The 18,431-nt window shown below is 43.4% G+C and overlaps 1 protein-coding gene and 1 long non-coding RNA gene across 4 annotated transcripts; one reads left to right on the top strand and one right to left on the bottom strand.

Annotated features, from left to right (window-relative positions):
- Positions 1–980: 980 nt before the first annotated feature.
- On the top strand, positions 981–3,166 carry LOC133496914 (homeobox protein OTX2-like). Its single transcript, XM_061813018.1, has 3 exons — positions 981–1,164; positions 1,223–1,386; positions 2,125–3,166. Exons 1-3 carry the CDS (start codon positions 1,056–1,058, stop codon positions 2,776–2,778), a joined length of 927 nt encoding a protein of 308 aa, XP_061669002.1. The 5' UTR covers positions 981–1,055; the 3' UTR covers positions 2,779–3,166.
- A 133-nt stretch (positions 3,167–3,299) lies between these two features.
- LOC133496915 (uncharacterized) lies at positions 3,300–17,481 on the bottom strand. 3 transcript variants are annotated; one of them, XR_009793893.1, is made up of 3 exons: positions 17,403–17,481; positions 16,687–16,785; positions 3,300–4,324 (listed from the first exon to the last, which is right to left on the bottom strand). It is a non-coding gene; the product is annotated as an uncharacterized LOC133496915 (long non-coding RNA). The 3 variants fall into 3 exon arrangements; XR_009793895.1 differs by lacking the exon at positions 17,403–17,481 and adding an exon at positions 16,898–17,394; XR_009793894.1 differs by lacking the exon at positions 17,403–17,481 and adding an exon at positions 16,883–17,393.
- Positions 17,482–18,431: the final 950 nt, after the last annotated feature.

Genomic DNA, 18,431 nt, shown 5'->3' with positions numbered 1-18,431 from the left:
ATCACAATAACTCAATTGTCTTGCTTTGTAAAAGTTCCAAACATTAACAATGGGGGAGGGGTTCTGAGGAAAAGACTGCAACACCGAGACGTACACACTCAAATATAAAATATATGACTGAAAAGGAATGTCTTGTGAATGAAATGTAAAAAAAAAAAATTTTTTTAAACTTCTTCCCCTGCAATGTGCACGTTTTAGACAACAATAACAACATGTCTCAATGTGTTTGTTTAGATTGAGATTAAGTGCTGCCTCCTAATCAACACTTTGCGATAGTCTCACCTTCCAAATCTAATTACCGGGAGCAATTCATTAGCAGAAGAGGACGAAGGAGTCTCGGGGGTCGTGGGGAAGGCGGGGGGGTGTTTGGTCGCCTTGACTCGATATGTTGTCAAAATTAGCCCAGCTTCTTCATGATTGCCACCCCCCCAAAAAAATGTGCTTCGTATTGTAATTAGTCGACATTGACATGTACGGGATCTTTAATGCGAACAAATAGAGAAATTGGAAAAATGGGGGGGGGGGCTAATGCGGTGGAGGGGGTGGTCTTGGGGGGGTCTTCATTGTATCTGAATGGCGCAGCTCAGTTTGCCGCTTTTGTTTGCAAGTTCTTATTGTTATCAGCGTTACTTATCAGTCAACAGTGGGCTTTGTCCCTGCAAATGGCCCCCCAATCAGCTGCGGCCTAACCTGTGGGCATATATGTTAATGCTTGATGAGTGGGGAGGGGTCCAGGGGGAGTGGGAGTAGGGGAGGGGGGGGATTTTTTTTAACGACAATGTTTTGTTTTTAGGATAGGAGCGTTTTAGGAAGGGTGGGGGGAGACAGACAGACTGAGCGTAGGACAGCTGGGAGGGAAAAAAGAGAGGGGGGGCGAGTACCGTGGTTTAAGAGTCCCTGCACACGTTTGGGAGCTTCACTTCTTCTGAAGCTGCAGCAAGTAACATCGTCATCTTGGAACTAAAAAAAAAAAAAAAGAAAGGAAAAGGCAGGATTGAACATTTCTTAAAAGTTTTATCTCCCCCCCCCCCTCCCCCGGGTTCCCAGTCGCCATCATGATGTCCTACTTGAAGCAGCCCCCGTACACGGTCAACGGACTCAGTTTGTCCGCCCCCGGGGTGGACTTGCTGCACCCTTCCGTGGGATACCAAGGTAAACAAATAATTTAGAAAAATTCAAAATAGAAAACGGCGAAACGTCGCGGTTGTAATCGTGCATCGGTGCGCGTATGCAGGCACGCCGAGGAAGCAGAGGAGGGAGAGGACCACCTTCACCCGGGCCCAACTGGACGTGCTGGAGAACCTGTTCACCAAGACCCGCTACCCGGATATCTTCATGAGGGAGGAGGTGGCCCTGAAGATCAACCTGCCCGAGTCAAGAGTGCAGGTGAGGTGAAGGAGAGAAGAAAATGGTCATCAATTTTGGCTGCACATTACAATGTTATTAAAGTTAATTTATAATAGCTCAATTTAAAAAAAAAGTCGACAGCTACACAGGAAAATCATTTTTCAAGGTCATTTTGCTTTAATAGTTTAATTTCACCATACGGTAGAATTTGGGCATTTCGTTTGCTGCAAGCGATCCAAGAATCTAAAATAAATCAAGAATATTTTAAGTGTGTAGAGAATCTAAGTTTTAAATTTTCGAAAGGAACTACTGAAATAAATTATTGAAGTTCACTTAATTCGATCCACCTATAACATGTAGAAGTTTAAATGGGTTTGATTCGTATAGGGGAAGGTTTTAAATTATGTGGAAAAAAAATATCATGCAACACACGTTTGTCACCCGAACTTTTGGGGGTACTAAATGTTTTGCAGTTGACCCTTACCATTACATTCAATTTAAAATGGTGCGGAAAGTGGCTCAATTATCAATAATATAAAATACAACAAACTTTATTTAACGAGCATGTGAATTAAATCTTGTATTTCATAGGTACGTGTTTTTTTTTTCAGCGCACATGGATTTGGGTTTAGGTGAAGCTGTAAACAAACAAAAAAAAAAAAAAGTTTATCACCATAATAGACATTTGTTGCATAATATTTCGTGTATTTTGGCTTCCACTTTTCGTTTCTCCACATCATCTTAAATTGTAACATCACGATTTTAAATGTTTCGCAGGTATGGTTCAAAAACCGCAGGGCCAAGCACCGCCAGCAGGCCCAGCAGACCCAAGGCGGGGCCCCGAGCAAGGCGTCCAGCGCGAGGCCGGTGAAAAAGAAAGCCTCCCCGGTCCGGGAGGCCAGCTCGGACAGCGGAGCGAGCGGCCAGTTCACGCCGCCCACCAACGCCTCTCTGCCGGCAGTGAGCAGTGCACCGACGCCGGTGTCCATCTGGAGCCCGGCCTCTATCTCGCCTCTAGCCGACCCCCTGGCCACTTCGTCGGCTTCCTCCTGCATGCAGCGCTCCTACCCGGTGACGTACACCCAGGCCACCTCGGGCTACAACCAGGGCTACGGGGGCTCGTCGTCCTACTTCTCCGGCATGGACTGCAGTTCGTATCTCTCGCCGATGCACCACCACCACCACCACCACCACCACCACCAGCTGAGCTCCACCATGAGCCCCATGAGCGGCGGAGGCGGCGGCGGGGGGGTGTCCAGCCACCTGAGCCCGGCGTCGTCGCTCTCCGCGTCGGCGTACGGCTACGGAGGCAGCGCGGACTGTCTGGACTATAAGGACCAGTCGACTTCGTCCACGTGGAAGCTCAACTTCAACACGGATTGTTTGGATTACAAAGAGCAGCAGGCAGCGTGGAAGTTCCAGGTTTTGTGATGCGACTTCCAGGCCCCGGAGGGGGCGGGTCAGAGGCGGCCGGGGGACACTTCTTCTACCTCGGGCGGACAAAGCACGACTGCAGCCTCTTCGTCTTCTTTTCATCAGAGCATTCACACTTCCAACTTTGATCAAGGACTGGAACATTACATGGGGGGACAAAATACACCAATTCGCGAAGTTTGAATAAGCTTTTGGAGAGTCCTAATTGGGATCAAAGCTGATGCGTGTGAGACCTCTGACACGGATGCACTACTTAATTTATGACAAATATGTTTAAAAACGAAAGACAATCAAGCCCTTCCCCCATATTTTTGTCTTCACCCACTCTTTTTCTTCATTCAATGTTTTTCTACATTAATTTTCTTAATTTTATTTTGTTGTTGTTGTTATTTTTTTGGAAGCAGCTATGAATTTCTCCATTGTTTAATGATAAATTATTATAGTTGAAAAGGGAAATATGCAGGAAAAGCTGTATAAAAAAAAGGCCAAACAGTAATAAAGAATAAACATGAGGCAAGTTGCATGTGTACATACATCTGCTGTTTTTCTTTATCACTTTTACTCCTTTGGATAATTTGTAAGAAAAGGCATAATGCAGGTTCACACTGGAGAAAACAAGTCAAAAGAATAATTCATATGGTTACATAAATAAAGTCCTAAAGATCAAAAGTCTGACTAATAAAACAAAAGAGGTAATGTTTTGAGAATAAAGTCGAAATTTCATGTGGATAAAGTTGCAAAATTTGGGGGGAAAAAACTCAAACTAAAATAAAGTAATTAAAGAAAAAAAAGTGGTAATATTTTATGAAAGTCACAATAAAAGCTGTAATATGAAGAAAACTGAGTTGCAAAGTGAGGAGTGAAAAAAAGTTGTCATATTACTAAATCCCAAAGTAGCAGCAATGTCAAAGTTTATGAAAAAAAAAGCTGTAATGTTATGAGAAAAAAGCTGCATTAAAAGAAAAAAAACTGTTCTTAAGTTCAAAGAATTGTCATATGACTAAAAAAATATTATGACAATGGTCGGAATTTTATGCAAATGTTGTAAAATGTGAAGATATGTAATGAAATCAAATTCTACGGGAAAAGTAGAGAATACCATAATGAGAAAAGTCAAAATTTCACGTTGTAAATTATGAGGGGGGGAATCCAAATTCAAATAACGAAGTAATATCGGAAAAGCCATAAAAGTTATGAAACCAATCATCAATCAACACTGATGTATTTCAACTCCTCACCGCAGAATCTCTTGCCAATCAATCTGAGGGCCGATCGATCGATAACATCACTTCCATCTGCTGTAGGGATTTAGATTTTTTTTGGGGGGGGGGGGCAGGGGCTGCCTGAGTGCGGATTAAAGACGAGGACAGGCAGGGCGCTATCACTCTAATTAGGACGAGAGCGCCGTGTTGTTGTCCGTTTGACCTCCATTCAGCCCCTAATGATACAGACGGGGCGGCCCGATTTGAACGCTGCAACGTTTGTCAAGTCACTTGACTGGAGAGGTATGAAAAATGGATTTCCGTCCGCCTTCTGGGCCACGCTGAAAAGACAAAAAGTCAAAGAGGATTTGTTATCTGAAAAGAGTTGTAACACTAAGAGGGAACAGTTGTACAGGGACACGTCATTTTTGAAAAAAAATGGATGATTCCAAGATCAGTTGTAAAGTTGAGAGAATTAAAATGTACTGTGTGAAAAAATAGTTGCATGAGAAACAAAAAAAAAGGTAATATAAGTAAAAATAATACAGTTCCCCTTCCGCTTCTGAAAGGCACCTTGTATATTTATCCTGGTTTTGTTTCAGGATCTGTCCTTCCTTTGAACGCCTTAAAGTTGCAAATGTTGTGAGAAGAATGTCGAACAATTACATTACTCGCCAAACTCATTCACTGTCCTCGACTCGTGACCGTTTTCGCTCGTAAAATCAGTAAAAAGTGTCCCCACCGCTTTTGCAGTAGCGGCCGGTCGATAGAGGAGGCTCACTAGCACTCGGCTAAGTGATCGTGACGTATTTGCAGTCTGGGGCGACCCGAGCCGGCCCTCTTGTCGATCGGCGACGTCCGCACCATGGCGGGGAGGCTGTTGTACGTTAACGGCTGACAAGTCAAAACGATGAGTAATAAGACAAGAATGATCTGTCGGCAGATTACGTCAAGCATTTCCATTTTATTTTGTCAAGTCGCACTGTGTCACCGCTAACGCTAGCGCCGTCCTAACAGGGCCGGTAAAAAAAAAAAAAAAAACATACCGGTAAAAGTCACTTCCTCGGCACGTATATTCCACCGGTCTCACTCTTACCTTTTCCGCTCGAGTGCCACCTTGAGGCCGTTAAAAAAAACCCCACACAAATTAGCCGCATCGCCCCATAAACCCCACGGTTGAAACCGTGTGAAAAAAGTCGGGGCTTATTGGCCGGAAATTACGGTACGTAAATATTGTACATAATATTATACAGTGGATCCCCAGATATTCGTGGTGAGGGATTCGCAGATTCATCAATTCATGGATTTCTTGGGTTGGAGAAGAGATTTATCCACCGCCAGTCACGGCAACCCCGACTTATTTGCGGTACTGTATTTATGGATCCTCAACTTACGTTTATACCAGATATAAACACAAAAAAAAAAACCCGCCACCAGCCATCACTGCCCCCGGTCAAAGTACTTCAACAGGTTGCAATGACAAAATGGCAGCAGAGAGCAGAAAGTCACGAGTGGTCCTCATGTAGCAGGAACAGTGAGGACCCCCCCAACCCTCCCTAGGCCCCATTGGCTTTTAATTAAGCACAAGCGCCACCAGAGGGGCCATATGGACCCACCAGACGCGCTTCATTAATCCCCTGCTCGCTTGTGAGCAGGTCAAACAATAAAGTAGAAGAGCGAGCCTCGGAAGCTTCTTTTGGCTGCTGCGTTATTTTAAATTTTTTTTTTTTTTTTTTTTTGTAGCTTTTGTCCCCAAGGCCAGGCTCTCCCAAGCGGATCCACTTGACCGCGGGTCTGGAAATTCCACGGCGGATTCCCTTTGGCTGTCTGGCTTGTGAGAAAACATTTCAACGTAAAAAAAACGGGTTAGCATTTTCATTTGGAGTCAATTAAAATGGGAAAAAAAAAATCATTTCGCTGTAATGATTTCAAACACCTTAGTGCTTAACACGACACATTATGTCTTAACTTTACTGCTGTGTATTATGTAATAGGATACTCCTCTCATCATAATCGGTAATGAATTATGGCTTCAAGCGTTATTTTACTTGTACCTATGATGATGACAAAGATCTATTGTATTCTGTTATCGTAATATATTGATTGCATCAACCTTGGAAAAGAGAACGATGCAAGTTGAAGGGTGAATTAAAATTTATGAGATTTCGACGCGCCGTCTTCAAAAATATCAGTCTAAGGCATAGTTAGCCTTTATCGCAGGAGTACTCAATGCGTCGATGGCGATCGACCAAGACTCGATCGCGGGACGGCGTACCCAAAAAATAACAAAAAAAAAAAAAAAAAAAGACACCCCACCCTCGTCATCGGTAGCTCGCGAGAGGCTGGCTGCTTGAAAAGTAGATCTTGGGGCAAAAAAAGTCTGAGCACATAAAGAAACCAAGTTCATTGAATCAGATGTCAAAAGTCAAAATTAAAACTCACCACTCTACTTTGCAAACAACATTCCCGATAGACTGGATGGTGAAAGCACAAGCAACAATTTATCGCGAGGTGAGCATTAGAAAGCAGAAAAAGACTAGGAAGCCATGCTAATTGCTAAGCTATCGTGGGACAGTTAAGAAGTCACGAGCAATGGGTCAATTCACGTCTGGCGGTGAGGAGAGGCGCGCCGACGCATCAAGAAACGGTGAAAACTGACAATTCCTGATTAAAAATTCCGTCGGGAGGAGGGAATGAGTGAGTGAAGGAGGGAGAGAACAGACTTATTATTATGAGATCAGCTGTGCGGTGACAGGCGTATGACTTTGTTTTTGTGGCAGGGACAAAAGAAAAAGGAGTGAAAGTAGACCGGGGCAACTGAGCAACTGTCAAAGGCGAATCGCGGCGGTCGGATTAAAAAGCGAACGTGGGAGTTTAGCGACCAGTTTTGCCGGTGAGAAGACAACTGTAGACTATTGTTATGCGTAAGACGTGTCCTACATTCTGGCACATATCAACAAACAGCAGCGCATACATAATTCATCTGTGGCGACGATAACAACAACACTGCTGCTCCGCTGGTGGAACCTCTTTTGAATGAGTGAGACAATGGCGTTTGTGTGCCGGCGTCAGACAGGCCGTTGAGCAAACACACTCATCCGAGACACAAAATTCCAGCCGTGGCTTTAATTTCAAATTTACCGGACGCTTGCACCTAAATGCACATTATTTTTTTTCTCCCATTAAAATACAGGGCAGTAAATTAATATTGCAAAAAATAAATAAATACTAAATGATTTGAAACTGCAGCAAAATAGTAAAATCATTGTAATGAAAATTAAAAAAAGTGACGCATTCTTTACTATGAGATAAAGCATTCTTGGGTTTTGGGCAACAATTGTCATTGTGTACATTTTTTTTAATGCAGCGCTGACAGTAAAATAAAAGAAAAAGTTGTTTTGAGGAAAAAAGTAACTAGGCTACGTGAATACATTCAAAACATTGCAAGATTTTTTTCTGCAAAAATTCCTACTAGGAGAAAAAAGTCATATGAGACTAAGAGCAAGATATGTGGGAAAAAGTCAATGTGTGAAAAATGACATGACAAAAGTAAATTCTGTTAAACAATTTATCTTAAAATTGTAATTTTTTTTAAATAAGAAAAGTGTTAGAGAACACAAATTGGTTAAAAAGGTACATTATGATGAAAAAAAAATTACACTGGGACAGGAATGACAAAACAACTTTCAAGATTCTGCATTGTCATAATCATCTCTCTAATTACGACATTTTAAAATGAATTTGCAAAGTGAAATTTTGGCACTTGTGTGGACAGGAGTTGGAGGTTAATATATTATTGCTGGTTGTTTGCATGCACTTAAAACAGGAAGAAAATAAATGTCGGATTACAGGATTGAAGAAAAATCCACAATATATAAATAAAAAAAAACAAACTAGTGCTTTGTATTAAGTTAAGTGGCTCGTAAATGGTTACTTGCGTCCATTTAGCCCCGATGCAAAATCAGATTACAGACGGCCGTGCAACACAGCCCACCCTTCTAAAAAAGTGACCATTAGTGGGTGAACATCATAAATCTCCTTATCGAGACGCAATAGTAATATGGTGTAAAAACAGATTACATCAATTTCATGCTCAACGTCAGTTTCACGCGACGGGTGAGCCAAACAGATGTTAACTAAGCGACTTGCACTTCTAGGCCTTCCATCTCTAATATTTTTAGTGGTTGATTTATTTCACACAGAAGAGTTATTTTGTGACTGATCCTTTCATGTATTTTTAACCAATAATAATTTATTGTGAATTTAAAGGTCATGAAAATATATTGACAATTAGCATCCATATGAATGAGGGTTAGGGTTATTTTTATTATTTATTTTTTAAAATATCAGCATCACTGATACAGGTCATGGATTTACTGTAATTGGGATCTAACTGATATCAATTTTTGTGCAAATTGTGCTCTATTTTGACTAAAAGGAGAAGGAAAACGAATACCTTTTAGTTTCACAAATTTCATATTGTACATCCTTTAATTGGCAGAAACAAGGGGGAGGTGAAACTTGATTCAGGTTTACCAATTTGATGATACTGTGCACTCATGAGGATAAGCGGCGAAGAAAATGGACAGATGGATGGATGGATGGATAACCAAATCTTGGGTTCTGTTCGCACAAATCTGCAGTTATTTTAAGTTCATGTCGAATGTACTTGAGTTTTTGTGAGTTGACCAAAAACTATGACAGGAAGGAAGTCATAATATTTTCCCTTTCTCATCCGTCACTCATACGAGTGTTGCACAACGTCAACAACGGCCAAAACTTGCGTGCGTGATATGTGGAATTGCGGGTGAGTGGCAATAATGGCACGTGCCCCCCCCCCACCCCCGCCCTTCAAACCTGGCGTACACCGAGCGATGCGACTGAATAAATGCAACCCCGCCCGCGGCAAATTCATCGACATAACATTTTTCTCCTCCACAAGTGTCACAGAATGTCACAGGCATGTTGCAAATGAGAAAGACCGGCACAGTCACAGAAGTGGATGTCCTTGAAATATTTTTATGGATCCGGCCAAAGTTGTTCAATTTTGCTGTTCAACAAGTTGAACGAGAACAGCAAGTTGTTGGTTGGAGAAGTACGAAAACATTCACTCACGCTGCGTCAAGCAACGAAAGAACGATATTCGGTGTACTCGGGATGTTAAGACGACCATCCATCCATCCACTTTCTTTGCCGCTTATCCTCACGAGGGTCGCGGGGAGTGCTGGAGCCTATCCCAGCTGTCAACAGGCAGAACTGGTCGCCAGCCAATCGCAGGGAACATGGAGACAAACAGTTGCACTTACAATCACACCTATGGGCAATTTATAGAGTCCAATTAATGTTGCATGTTTTTGGGATGTGGGAGGAAACCGGAGTGCCCGGAGGAAACCCACGCAGGCACGGGGAGAACATGCAAGCTCCACACAGGTGTGTCTAGGATTGAACCCGGACCTCAGAACTGTGAGACAAACCTTTTACCATCTTAGCCACCATGCCGTAGACGACCATTCCCCTCCTAAAAAGCGTGTGTGTAGACAACACAGAGCATTGTTGTATGGATGTGGTTCAACCGTGCGTGTGTGTGTGATGCTGGGAACGTGCGCCCTCGCCGCAACCCCCGCAGCCGCCACACGCCCGGCCACCTGCTCAGGGATTAGGGAGCATGCGGATTACACGCGTCACAATAGAGGTATACAAACACAAATGCAGACGCGCACATGCAAACTTGACAGGCCTCGCCGCTCGCTAATAGCATCTTCAATATTTGGGAACGCACTCGGCTGGGATTTGTCGTCCTCGAGTCCATGTGCTCACCTGATGTGATGTTAGCCAACACGGACATGTTGCCGCGCTATCCTGACGGATTGTGAATTCACAAATTCGGTGCGGGGGGGGGGGGGGGGGGGCTGGAAAAACGTCCTTCTGTCAAACTAAACAGACAACAATCCAGTCTACATCGGTATTCAGCTCCTTCATTGGTCCAGAACGGGGGTCTCAAACATGCGGCCCACACACCATTTGCGGCCCAAGAGATGATATTTTGCGGCCCCCACCTTAATATGAAAGTATAATGGGAGTGTGGTCCTTGAGTTTAATATGGATGGCACTTTTACAGTGTCGTGTGCGGAGCGGACCGATCGCGGTGGGGTAGATGGCTATCGGGCGTGACATTGAGCGCAATTGATGCAAGCAGAGAAACAATTTTCAATGAGAAAGATACAGCAGCGTTCCCAAGGAGTTTTTTTTAAAGACATTTTACACATAAGTTGTAAACACCAGCGTCCTTCAACTTATTTTGTGTTTTAAAAAGATGTTTGAGAAGATGGGATCGTTTTTCATTTCGTCAAGTCCATGTGCGCCCAGCCTTAGCCAGACTCCGCCTCCACCGCCCCCAAGTTAAATTGAGCTTTGCGCCCGCTGGTCTCGAACATCCCCCCACATTTACAAAGTTTAATTGAGTCACTGATTCTGTTTTTGCCCAATTCTGCATGCTCACCGGGAAACCTCACAGTCTTGTTGGTAACTTTTATTACCCAAGCCGTAGATGCAGAAATGATCAAAAATCAATAGGGTCTCTCCAGTTGTACAGTACACCGCCCCCCCCCCTAACCCACCACCAAAAAAGCCTCCCTACCCGCCCCCGAGCCCCCCACGGGGGTTGCTGGGTTTGTTTTGCTAATGACCCCATCCCGTTATGCCCACATTCAAGTAGCGCCGGGTAATTGGTGGCACACTGACACAGTGTGGGGTGCTCTGACAGGGGGGCGGGATGGGGAGGGGTGGGGGTGGCCTATTGTAGACTCTCCTCCCTGACAAATAAGGTATTGTTATTGATGATTAACAGCGATGCAGTGAGTAAGCGATCGTGAGAGAAAGAGAAAATGAGGACAATGACGGCGTACTGTTGATTAATGATTGCGATTTATGCAGTGTAGTATCTGTAGTTGTGTTTTTGAATAATTTCTCCTTTCCACATACACTTATTTATTTTACCTCATCTGCAGATGACCTCGCTCGTCTGTCTTATGTTTAACACAGCTCAAAATGATACCCTTGAGATCCGAGGGTGTGGTTGTGCATGCGTGCTAAGTGGCTCCAATTCTCTTGTCAGAAAGTGCCGGAGGTCACGAGCGGCTTCGGTTAATGTCTATCGACAAGTCATTATTCAAATGAATTCAAGTGTGCGCGCACGGAGCAATAATAATAATAATATGAAAAAAAGCCTGCAGATGATTATCGACGGGTGTAGTGTGTAATTACCAGCACTTGTGTTGGATTTATCTGATGTTTTCTCAATTAATTAGCATAAATGGTGTTCCCTGAGGTGTGTGTTTTGCTTTGTGTCCTGATGGCACAAGATGGCACATGGCTAATGAGATTTTAGAAGCAAATAATACAACTACTACAAAACAATAATAATAAAAATAATAAATTACTACATTCTAGTTGTACCTACTTCAACGTACAACGGAATTGTGTGATGTGTCTTCTCCCTTTCCTTATATTCTTTTGAAAGTCCCTGTAAAGTGAAAATAATTCTTGAATTTGACACACCACCCACGAGCGTTATTTACAACTGTGTCAAATCTTATTGACTGACGTATATGAAATGAGGGTACAAAATTGTGAGAAATCCAAGCCATTATCTCTGCTCTCAAACTCTGTGGGCGTGTCCTGAGAATGTGTTGAAGCTACACTTTGCTCACGTAACAATTAAATACTTCTACAACTGAGAAAATCAGACGCTAGTTTGTTTACTAAATGCTCTTATGGCTACACATTACACCATTTAAGATGCAAAAATGTATTGGCCCAAGACGTCACACTGCTTTTTCGCGCCACAACAATGAGGCACTCTAAAGCAGGCAAAATGTCGTCTTCCATTGCATTTTCAAACAGGAATATCGCTGTTATTATGACAAGTTCCAAGACTGAACAGAAAGCCGCTGTAAACCAAATTCAATTGTTTAAAAAGAACGAACAAAAAATGAATCCAAACTCATGAAGGTAGTCCGGCTTCTTGTAGTCAAACTTTCACGTCTCCACTGGACTTTACTTTCCGCCCAAATTCTTACCAAATACATGCTGCTTCTGTATATGAGCTCACATTGTTTTTTTTTTTTTTAGTCCCCCCCCCCCCAGTGGTGGCAGCCGCTATAAGCCCCCCCCCCCCACATCATCCCACTATCACAGCGGACAGGGAAGAGAGAAAAGAGAGGGAGACAGGGTATTATAAGCGAGCGGGATGAGCGCAGTGAAGGCATTTGGAGTCTTTATTCAACCTCCCTAAGCCACGGGCTGCGCTCCCAATCCGATTGGTCGATAGGGCCAGCCATGTAAATGAAATGCAAAGCGGAGAGAGCGAGAGACCCCTGAGTTTGCCAATTTTTCCACCACCCCCCCCCCCCTCACCCTTTCTCCCGTTTCGTTGTCTTTATCGGCCCGTCTTGGTCACCACGTGGCGTCTTTTCTTCCTCGTCTGTATCACTCACTGCAGCTTCTGATTCTTACTCTGGTAGATAACCATTTGCGCCCCCCCCCCTTTTTTTTCCTGTCTAGAAGATGAACTCTGCACTTCTCTAATGTTCGGCTCTCAGGATTTAATCCACTCAAGCTTTTCCTGGGAAACTCCAGTGGTGATTAAGCATATGCTCGTTCCCTATTTGCATGCTGGCTTGTTAAGCGCCGCGTTCAAGGACCTCTCTGGCGGCTTTTTCTAGCATCAAAACGTTCACCAAGCGCGGCACGAAAACACCCAAACCGCCCTCATACTGTATTTAATGACTTCAACTAGTTATATTTCTCGCATTATTTATTTATTCTAATTAACTCGTTCAGTGCCCTGCACGTTTTTAAGGTTTTAACTGAAATGCTGTTACATTTTCCTTTAAAGGGATGTTATAAATGTTTAATTCCCAAGGTACACAACTACGTACAAACGAGAATTTGACGGATAACCAGTTTTGAAATCATAAATCAAGGATGAAAGTTTAACTATTGTCGAGGTGAGTGTAAAAACTGGCTTGCTAACTGAAGAATATTTTACTTTTATTGTGCTTTCATTATTTGCTGAAATATGACCTTATACATTTAATCAACAGATAAGGTGTTGTCCATTTGCTAAACATACAAGAAACTGTTGTGCAGCGTGGCGGTTGTCCTTGATCTTTGCACGCAGAAACCAGCTGGTGACATCCTCCTCGCCCAGACGTTGCCGTGGAGACGAACAACACCAGATAAGGAGCGGAAAGTTACTATACCGGCTCAGGATCAGACTTCGGGGCGGCAGCCACTTCTACCATGGACCCATAGATATAAAAACCTTGTGTTACCGGGCAGTTTTTGTCTTCTTCTTAGGCTATCTTGTCAGAAGACACAACTCCTGTGCGGCAGATACCTAGATAAGACCCGGACGTCTGTATTGCACATTCCTTTGTAATAAATCCATTTGCTGTTAACCTTCCTCGATCCGTGAATACGCATAGGGTCCAACTCGCAAATCCGTACAGTAGCAAAAATATCTCATCGTCACTGTACACTTCATATGACAATTTGAAAATTTTGTGACGAAACGGGTCCAAGCGGGATGGAACAGTTGGCGGAAGGTGTCTGGTGTTCCATGTGACAGAAGAGTCTCCGCTAGAATGAAGGTGCAAAGTTTATCAATCTGCGGTGACCCCTAACGGGACAAGCCGAAAGGAAAAGAAGAAGAAGTGCAGATTTTAGCGAGACTCATGGTAGCTGCCAAGCAGGATTTTCTTCCTTCCACAGGCCACAAAAAATGATGTGGCATCTGGACCTTGAGTGTGACCAGCCGTGACAGAAGACGACTTTTCACAATGCGTTTAACTTACTTTTACACTGGTACGACAGTTAAGAATGTTAAATTGGTACTTTAAACTCGTCCTTTACAGGTAATGAAGATTAGGAAGGTTCCGCTAACTGTATAATATTTCCTGATAATAGTACTACAGCTTCCTCCCGTCCCCCCACAGCGTCTGCTGACACTTCACTCTTCCCGTGGGGCCGCGTAACAGTAATGGGGGCTCCGGCTGCGAAAAGCCCTTGATGGGAGATTTAGGTTGCACTTTATTTATTTTATTTAGTACTCTTATCGGCTCCAGCTGTCTTTTATTTTGGGGGTGGGGGCGGGGTGATTTTAAGTGCAGACAAATGCAACAATCTGTCACAGATTTAAAAAGATATGCCACTGCTAAATTAGTATTTCCCCATCAATATGATGTGATTGCTGCAGATCTGACAGAACTCTCTGGGCCATGTTTGCACGACATACTAGAACTCGACTGATTGATACAACCCGCTTGTCGTTGGTGTGCTAAATGAAGACGGATGGGGATGCTAGTCTGTTAACTGGTCATTAAGAATACTGATAGATGGGGCAAAATGGACTACCAAGGAAATGTTGATTCGGTGTCAACAAATTTGCTCACGTAAGAGTCAGCTATGGGAAGTCGAGCAACATTGCAACCCTGACGACAACAAAGAGACCTACCGTAACTTCCAGCCTACAGAGCACACCTGGTTATAAGCCTCGATACACAGAAAGAGTTTAACGCTAGTGCGGCGCTAGCGTTAGCGCGGGGATAATGTTAGCATGGTGCTAGCGTTAGCACGGCGCTAGTGTTAAAGTCTTTCCGTGTACCGAGGCTTATAACCAGGTGTGCTAGGTGTTGAAAGCGTGTGAAAAAGGTTGCGGCTTGTAGGCCAGAAATTACGGTAAACATTTTTAAAAAGATGAGCTGATCATAGACTTTCCAAGTCAATTATTAAATTGATTTGGTTTACTTGGGAAAAAAGTATTTGAATAACGGAAGGGCACCGACTTCCGATCGGTGTCCACGCACGCAAGCACGCGGAGAGCAAAACACGAGCCGAGATTGGAAGCCAGCGCCTCTCCGCGACAGTGAGGCACTTAAATTGTTGGGGAAAACAAAAGCCGAACGTGCTGCATTTACAATCGCGCGCCTCGATGTGAACAACGGAGTCAGAACTCTATCAAAGTTCAGGTGAGCCTTGAGTGCCGAGATTGCTCACATGTACTGAAGTAGGTTACACAACAGCGACATGGCAAGAAGGAGCCCGTCATAAAAACACACTGTAAACACACCTCTTCATCATCCTCTCCTTCTGTGACCCCCCCCACACACGCCAAGCTGACAGCTCCAAGCTCCGTGGAGAATGAGTCTCGCTTGCATTACAATCGTGCGGGACAGATTCCATTAGCGCTATCTGAAATTGAGCGCGGGGAGCGGAGGAGCGGCAGGCGGGCAAGGCGGGAAGGCTTCGGCGTTTGCGCTCTTATCAGAAGCGGCGAGGGCGAGCGATGACGCCGACGTCACTAATCCGGACGGCCGGGATTGAGCGCACGCACGCACGCACGCACTTCCCGGTCACGTACACTCGCGCGCTGCCAAAGAGAGAAGTTGGTGCAGGAGAGACAACGAGACTGAAAATAAACGGGGAAATACTTTAAATCAAAGCCAGAAGATGAATTAGAAGTACTGCATTCATTCCTGCCTGCTGCGGTGCACTTGTCAGAACGCGGCAACAAAACTTTACATCAATGTGGATTCTCAGTTCTGGCTCGTTCTTGCAAAGATTGTTAATTGGAGAAACCATCTAAAATGCCACATAATTCACAGCAAGGATGCCATGATAAAAAATTTTTTTAACCTGAGACGGAGTTGAGTCGCTTGATCTCGAGTATGGGTTGTTTTCACGTGACGTCACCCGTTGGGCTGCCTCGAACGGCGGCCATTTTCGATCCCTGAGCTCCGTTACTCATACATAGGCAAGGTGGACAACATTATGTTTCTAACTGTCGGGATTCTCAACACTTCAAACCAAGCGCTGGCCGCACCACAAAATGGCGTCCCCCGTGCTCACGGATAGCTATTAACCCGTGACACGTGACGGCGGTGGGGGGGGGGGGGTGCGCCTGCGTGTAATATTGCTGCGTGCTTTAGAGGGAGGACGAGGTTAATCTTTACGTGCTGGGATCTTTTGCACGCCATCGTTCCATTTAAATGGAGCACTTTGATGTCTCCCGCAGCTCGCTTGGCTCGTCGCCTCTCAATCGCCGCTTTCATTTGCCACCCCCATTCCCCCCCCCCCCCCTCCTTCCCTCCTCACCCAAACACACACACACACTCCGGCCTGGCGATAAGGTGTAATGAGAAATGTTTTGGAATACCACACTCTCGCCTAATTCAGCAGCGGACGAAGAAGAAGAGAAAAAAAAAACTATTTGGGGAGTTTTCAAAGCGAGGACGGACGGCGAGGAATGCTTGCATCAGCCGAGTGCCAACGGCAGGAACCCCCCACCCCAACCCACCACCATCATCAAACACTATCCGAAGGGAAATAGCAACTTCATTAGCTGTCATTTACAGGGATTAATGGCGATGCCTCCTCAGGCCTGTCATTGGTCACGCTGAGAGGAACGCGAGGAAATTGACGTGCGGGAAAGCAGAGGAAGTTCTCGCTTTTTTGGTGGGGGTGGGGGGTTTAGCTGCGGCACACTTAATCACTCCAAAATGAAGTAGAAATGCATGGCACCGTGAGTAAAATGTATCCTATGGGACACCTTTGGGAAATTTCATCAACTATCTGACAAAAAAAATAAATAATATATATATGGCAGAGAGATTATAATTTCTGAAACATTTTGGATACATACCTCACATGATGCCCAACAGATTTTATACGCCTGAAGGCTCCCCCATCGGAATGCCAAAAACGACATCTGGTTGTTGGGATTAGCCACAGCGTCGCCTCCCTAGATTATAATGCAGAATATTGAATAATGTCAATAAAATAGTGATTAGCACAGTGAGTGTAATACACTGTGATAAAATGAAAATCTTGTGACGTACTAATATTAGCTTTACTTGAATTTGTTAGGACTGCATCTGTAAATTGTCTGTGAAATGTTTAGAGGGTAAATTAAAAAAAAAAAAGATGAAGAAAAATCCAAGATGTATTAAAGCTATTTAATAGTTTGTGGCCTCTGTATCATTAAAGTCAAAGGACGGGAGCGTCCCCTTCACATTTGACTGTCTCACACAAACACACGCACATGCACACGTTATTCCCACGGAGGGTTTCACATTAATTAGTCGGGATCAAAAGCCACAAATCCCTGCGGCGAGAACAGAAGTGTATTATTGTAAATCCTGCCTCCATCTTCATCGCTAACTCTCTTGACTCTCCTTACACAATACAGACAGCGCTCGAAAACAAATAAGCTCGACTCATTCGACCCTTTCCTTTCCAAAATTGAACCTCCATTGCCTAAATTACTCAAGAAACAAATTAACAAGACGTTTAATTGGATAAATCGTTTTTTAAAACAGCCAAGTAAGGCGGCATTTAGGTGGAAAAATGAGTCAATACTTGCTTGTTTTGTGGGACCTGAAGATGCGTGAGACTTGACGTCTTTACTTCCGGGTCTTTCTTGGCGCCGGTTTGTGGGTTTAAAAAAATATAAATATGTTAACTAGAAAGTCAATTTTGGGTCATTTTAAGCAATAAAAAGTAAGCCCTGTTAATGAAAAAAAAATACATAAATCCAATAGTACATAACCAAAAATAAAATCAAGTGAAGAGGCCATTTTAGGATTGTTAAGGTCATTTAAAAAACTTAAGATGATTTTTTTTTTGCCAAAATAATAAAAATTGATTAGAAAGTAATAAAATATAGTCATGCATAATTTGATGACCCAAATGTACTCATATTAGACCAAATTTATATTTGTAAAACCCTCCAAAAAGAACATTGTCATTTATGTAATTAAATGGACTGCAGAACAGCTACAAAAGTGTGTCCAACAGAAACATATCCAAAACATGACATATGATTTTGGAAATAAAAAAAGCTTATATAAGTAAAGAAAAATCAAATATAAATATCCTACTTGTTGATACTGCAGGTTTTTTTGGATCGTCTCCACTTCCCTTTTTATGCTCTAAAGCAGATTAAACGCAGTTTAGCCATGCAATTCGGTTAGAAACCCTTTTTTTTTTTGGAGGGGGGTGTGGATGCACATAATTTAAAAAAAACATTCTTGCTCGCAATATATATATATATATATATATATATATATATATATATATATATATATATATATATATAATTTATTTATTATGTTCTATTTTATGTCAAACGTCTGACAATTTTTCTGATCACATTTGGAGTAGTGATGCCCCCCCTCCCCCCGGCCGGCCTCCCCCCACGCCACAAAAAATGTTCTGAGGAGGTGATGCAACTTGCAGCAACACGGACCTCAGTCATAGTGACCATGAAGATTGGTGTATGAGCGCCATCTGCTGGCGCGATTATTCATCTCACCATAAACAATTTCAAGAGATTTGGGGTATTGTACAGGTTGTGTGTATGTATTTATATATATACACAAAAGATGT

The sequence above is a fragment of the Syngnathoides biaculeatus genome, chromosome 23 (assembly GCF_019802595.1).
Source record: "Syngnathoides biaculeatus isolate LvHL_M chromosome 23, ASM1980259v1, whole genome shotgun sequence".
Taxonomy (NCBI): Eukaryota; Metazoa; Chordata; class Actinopteri; order Syngnathiformes; family Syngnathidae; genus Syngnathoides; species Syngnathoides biaculeatus.
The sequence above is the reverse complement of the archived record's forward strand: the minus strand, read 5'-3'. Positions and strand labels throughout refer to the sequence as shown.

Excerpts from the sequence above, each read along its gene's own strand:
- LOC133496914 (XM_061813018.1), top strand. The coding sequence starts at position 1,056 with ATGATGTCCTACTTGAAGCAGCCCCCGTACACGGTCAACGGACTCAGT. Across the intron at positions 1,165-1,222 it reads ATACCAAGGTAAACAAATAA|GCGCGTATGCAGGCACGCCG; the intron begins TTTAGAAAAATT and ends TCGTGCATCGGT. Across the intron at positions 1,387-2,124 it reads TGCCCGAGTCAAGAGTGCAG|GTATGGTTCAAAAACCGCAG; the intron begins GTGAGGTGAAGG and ends AATGTTTCGCAG.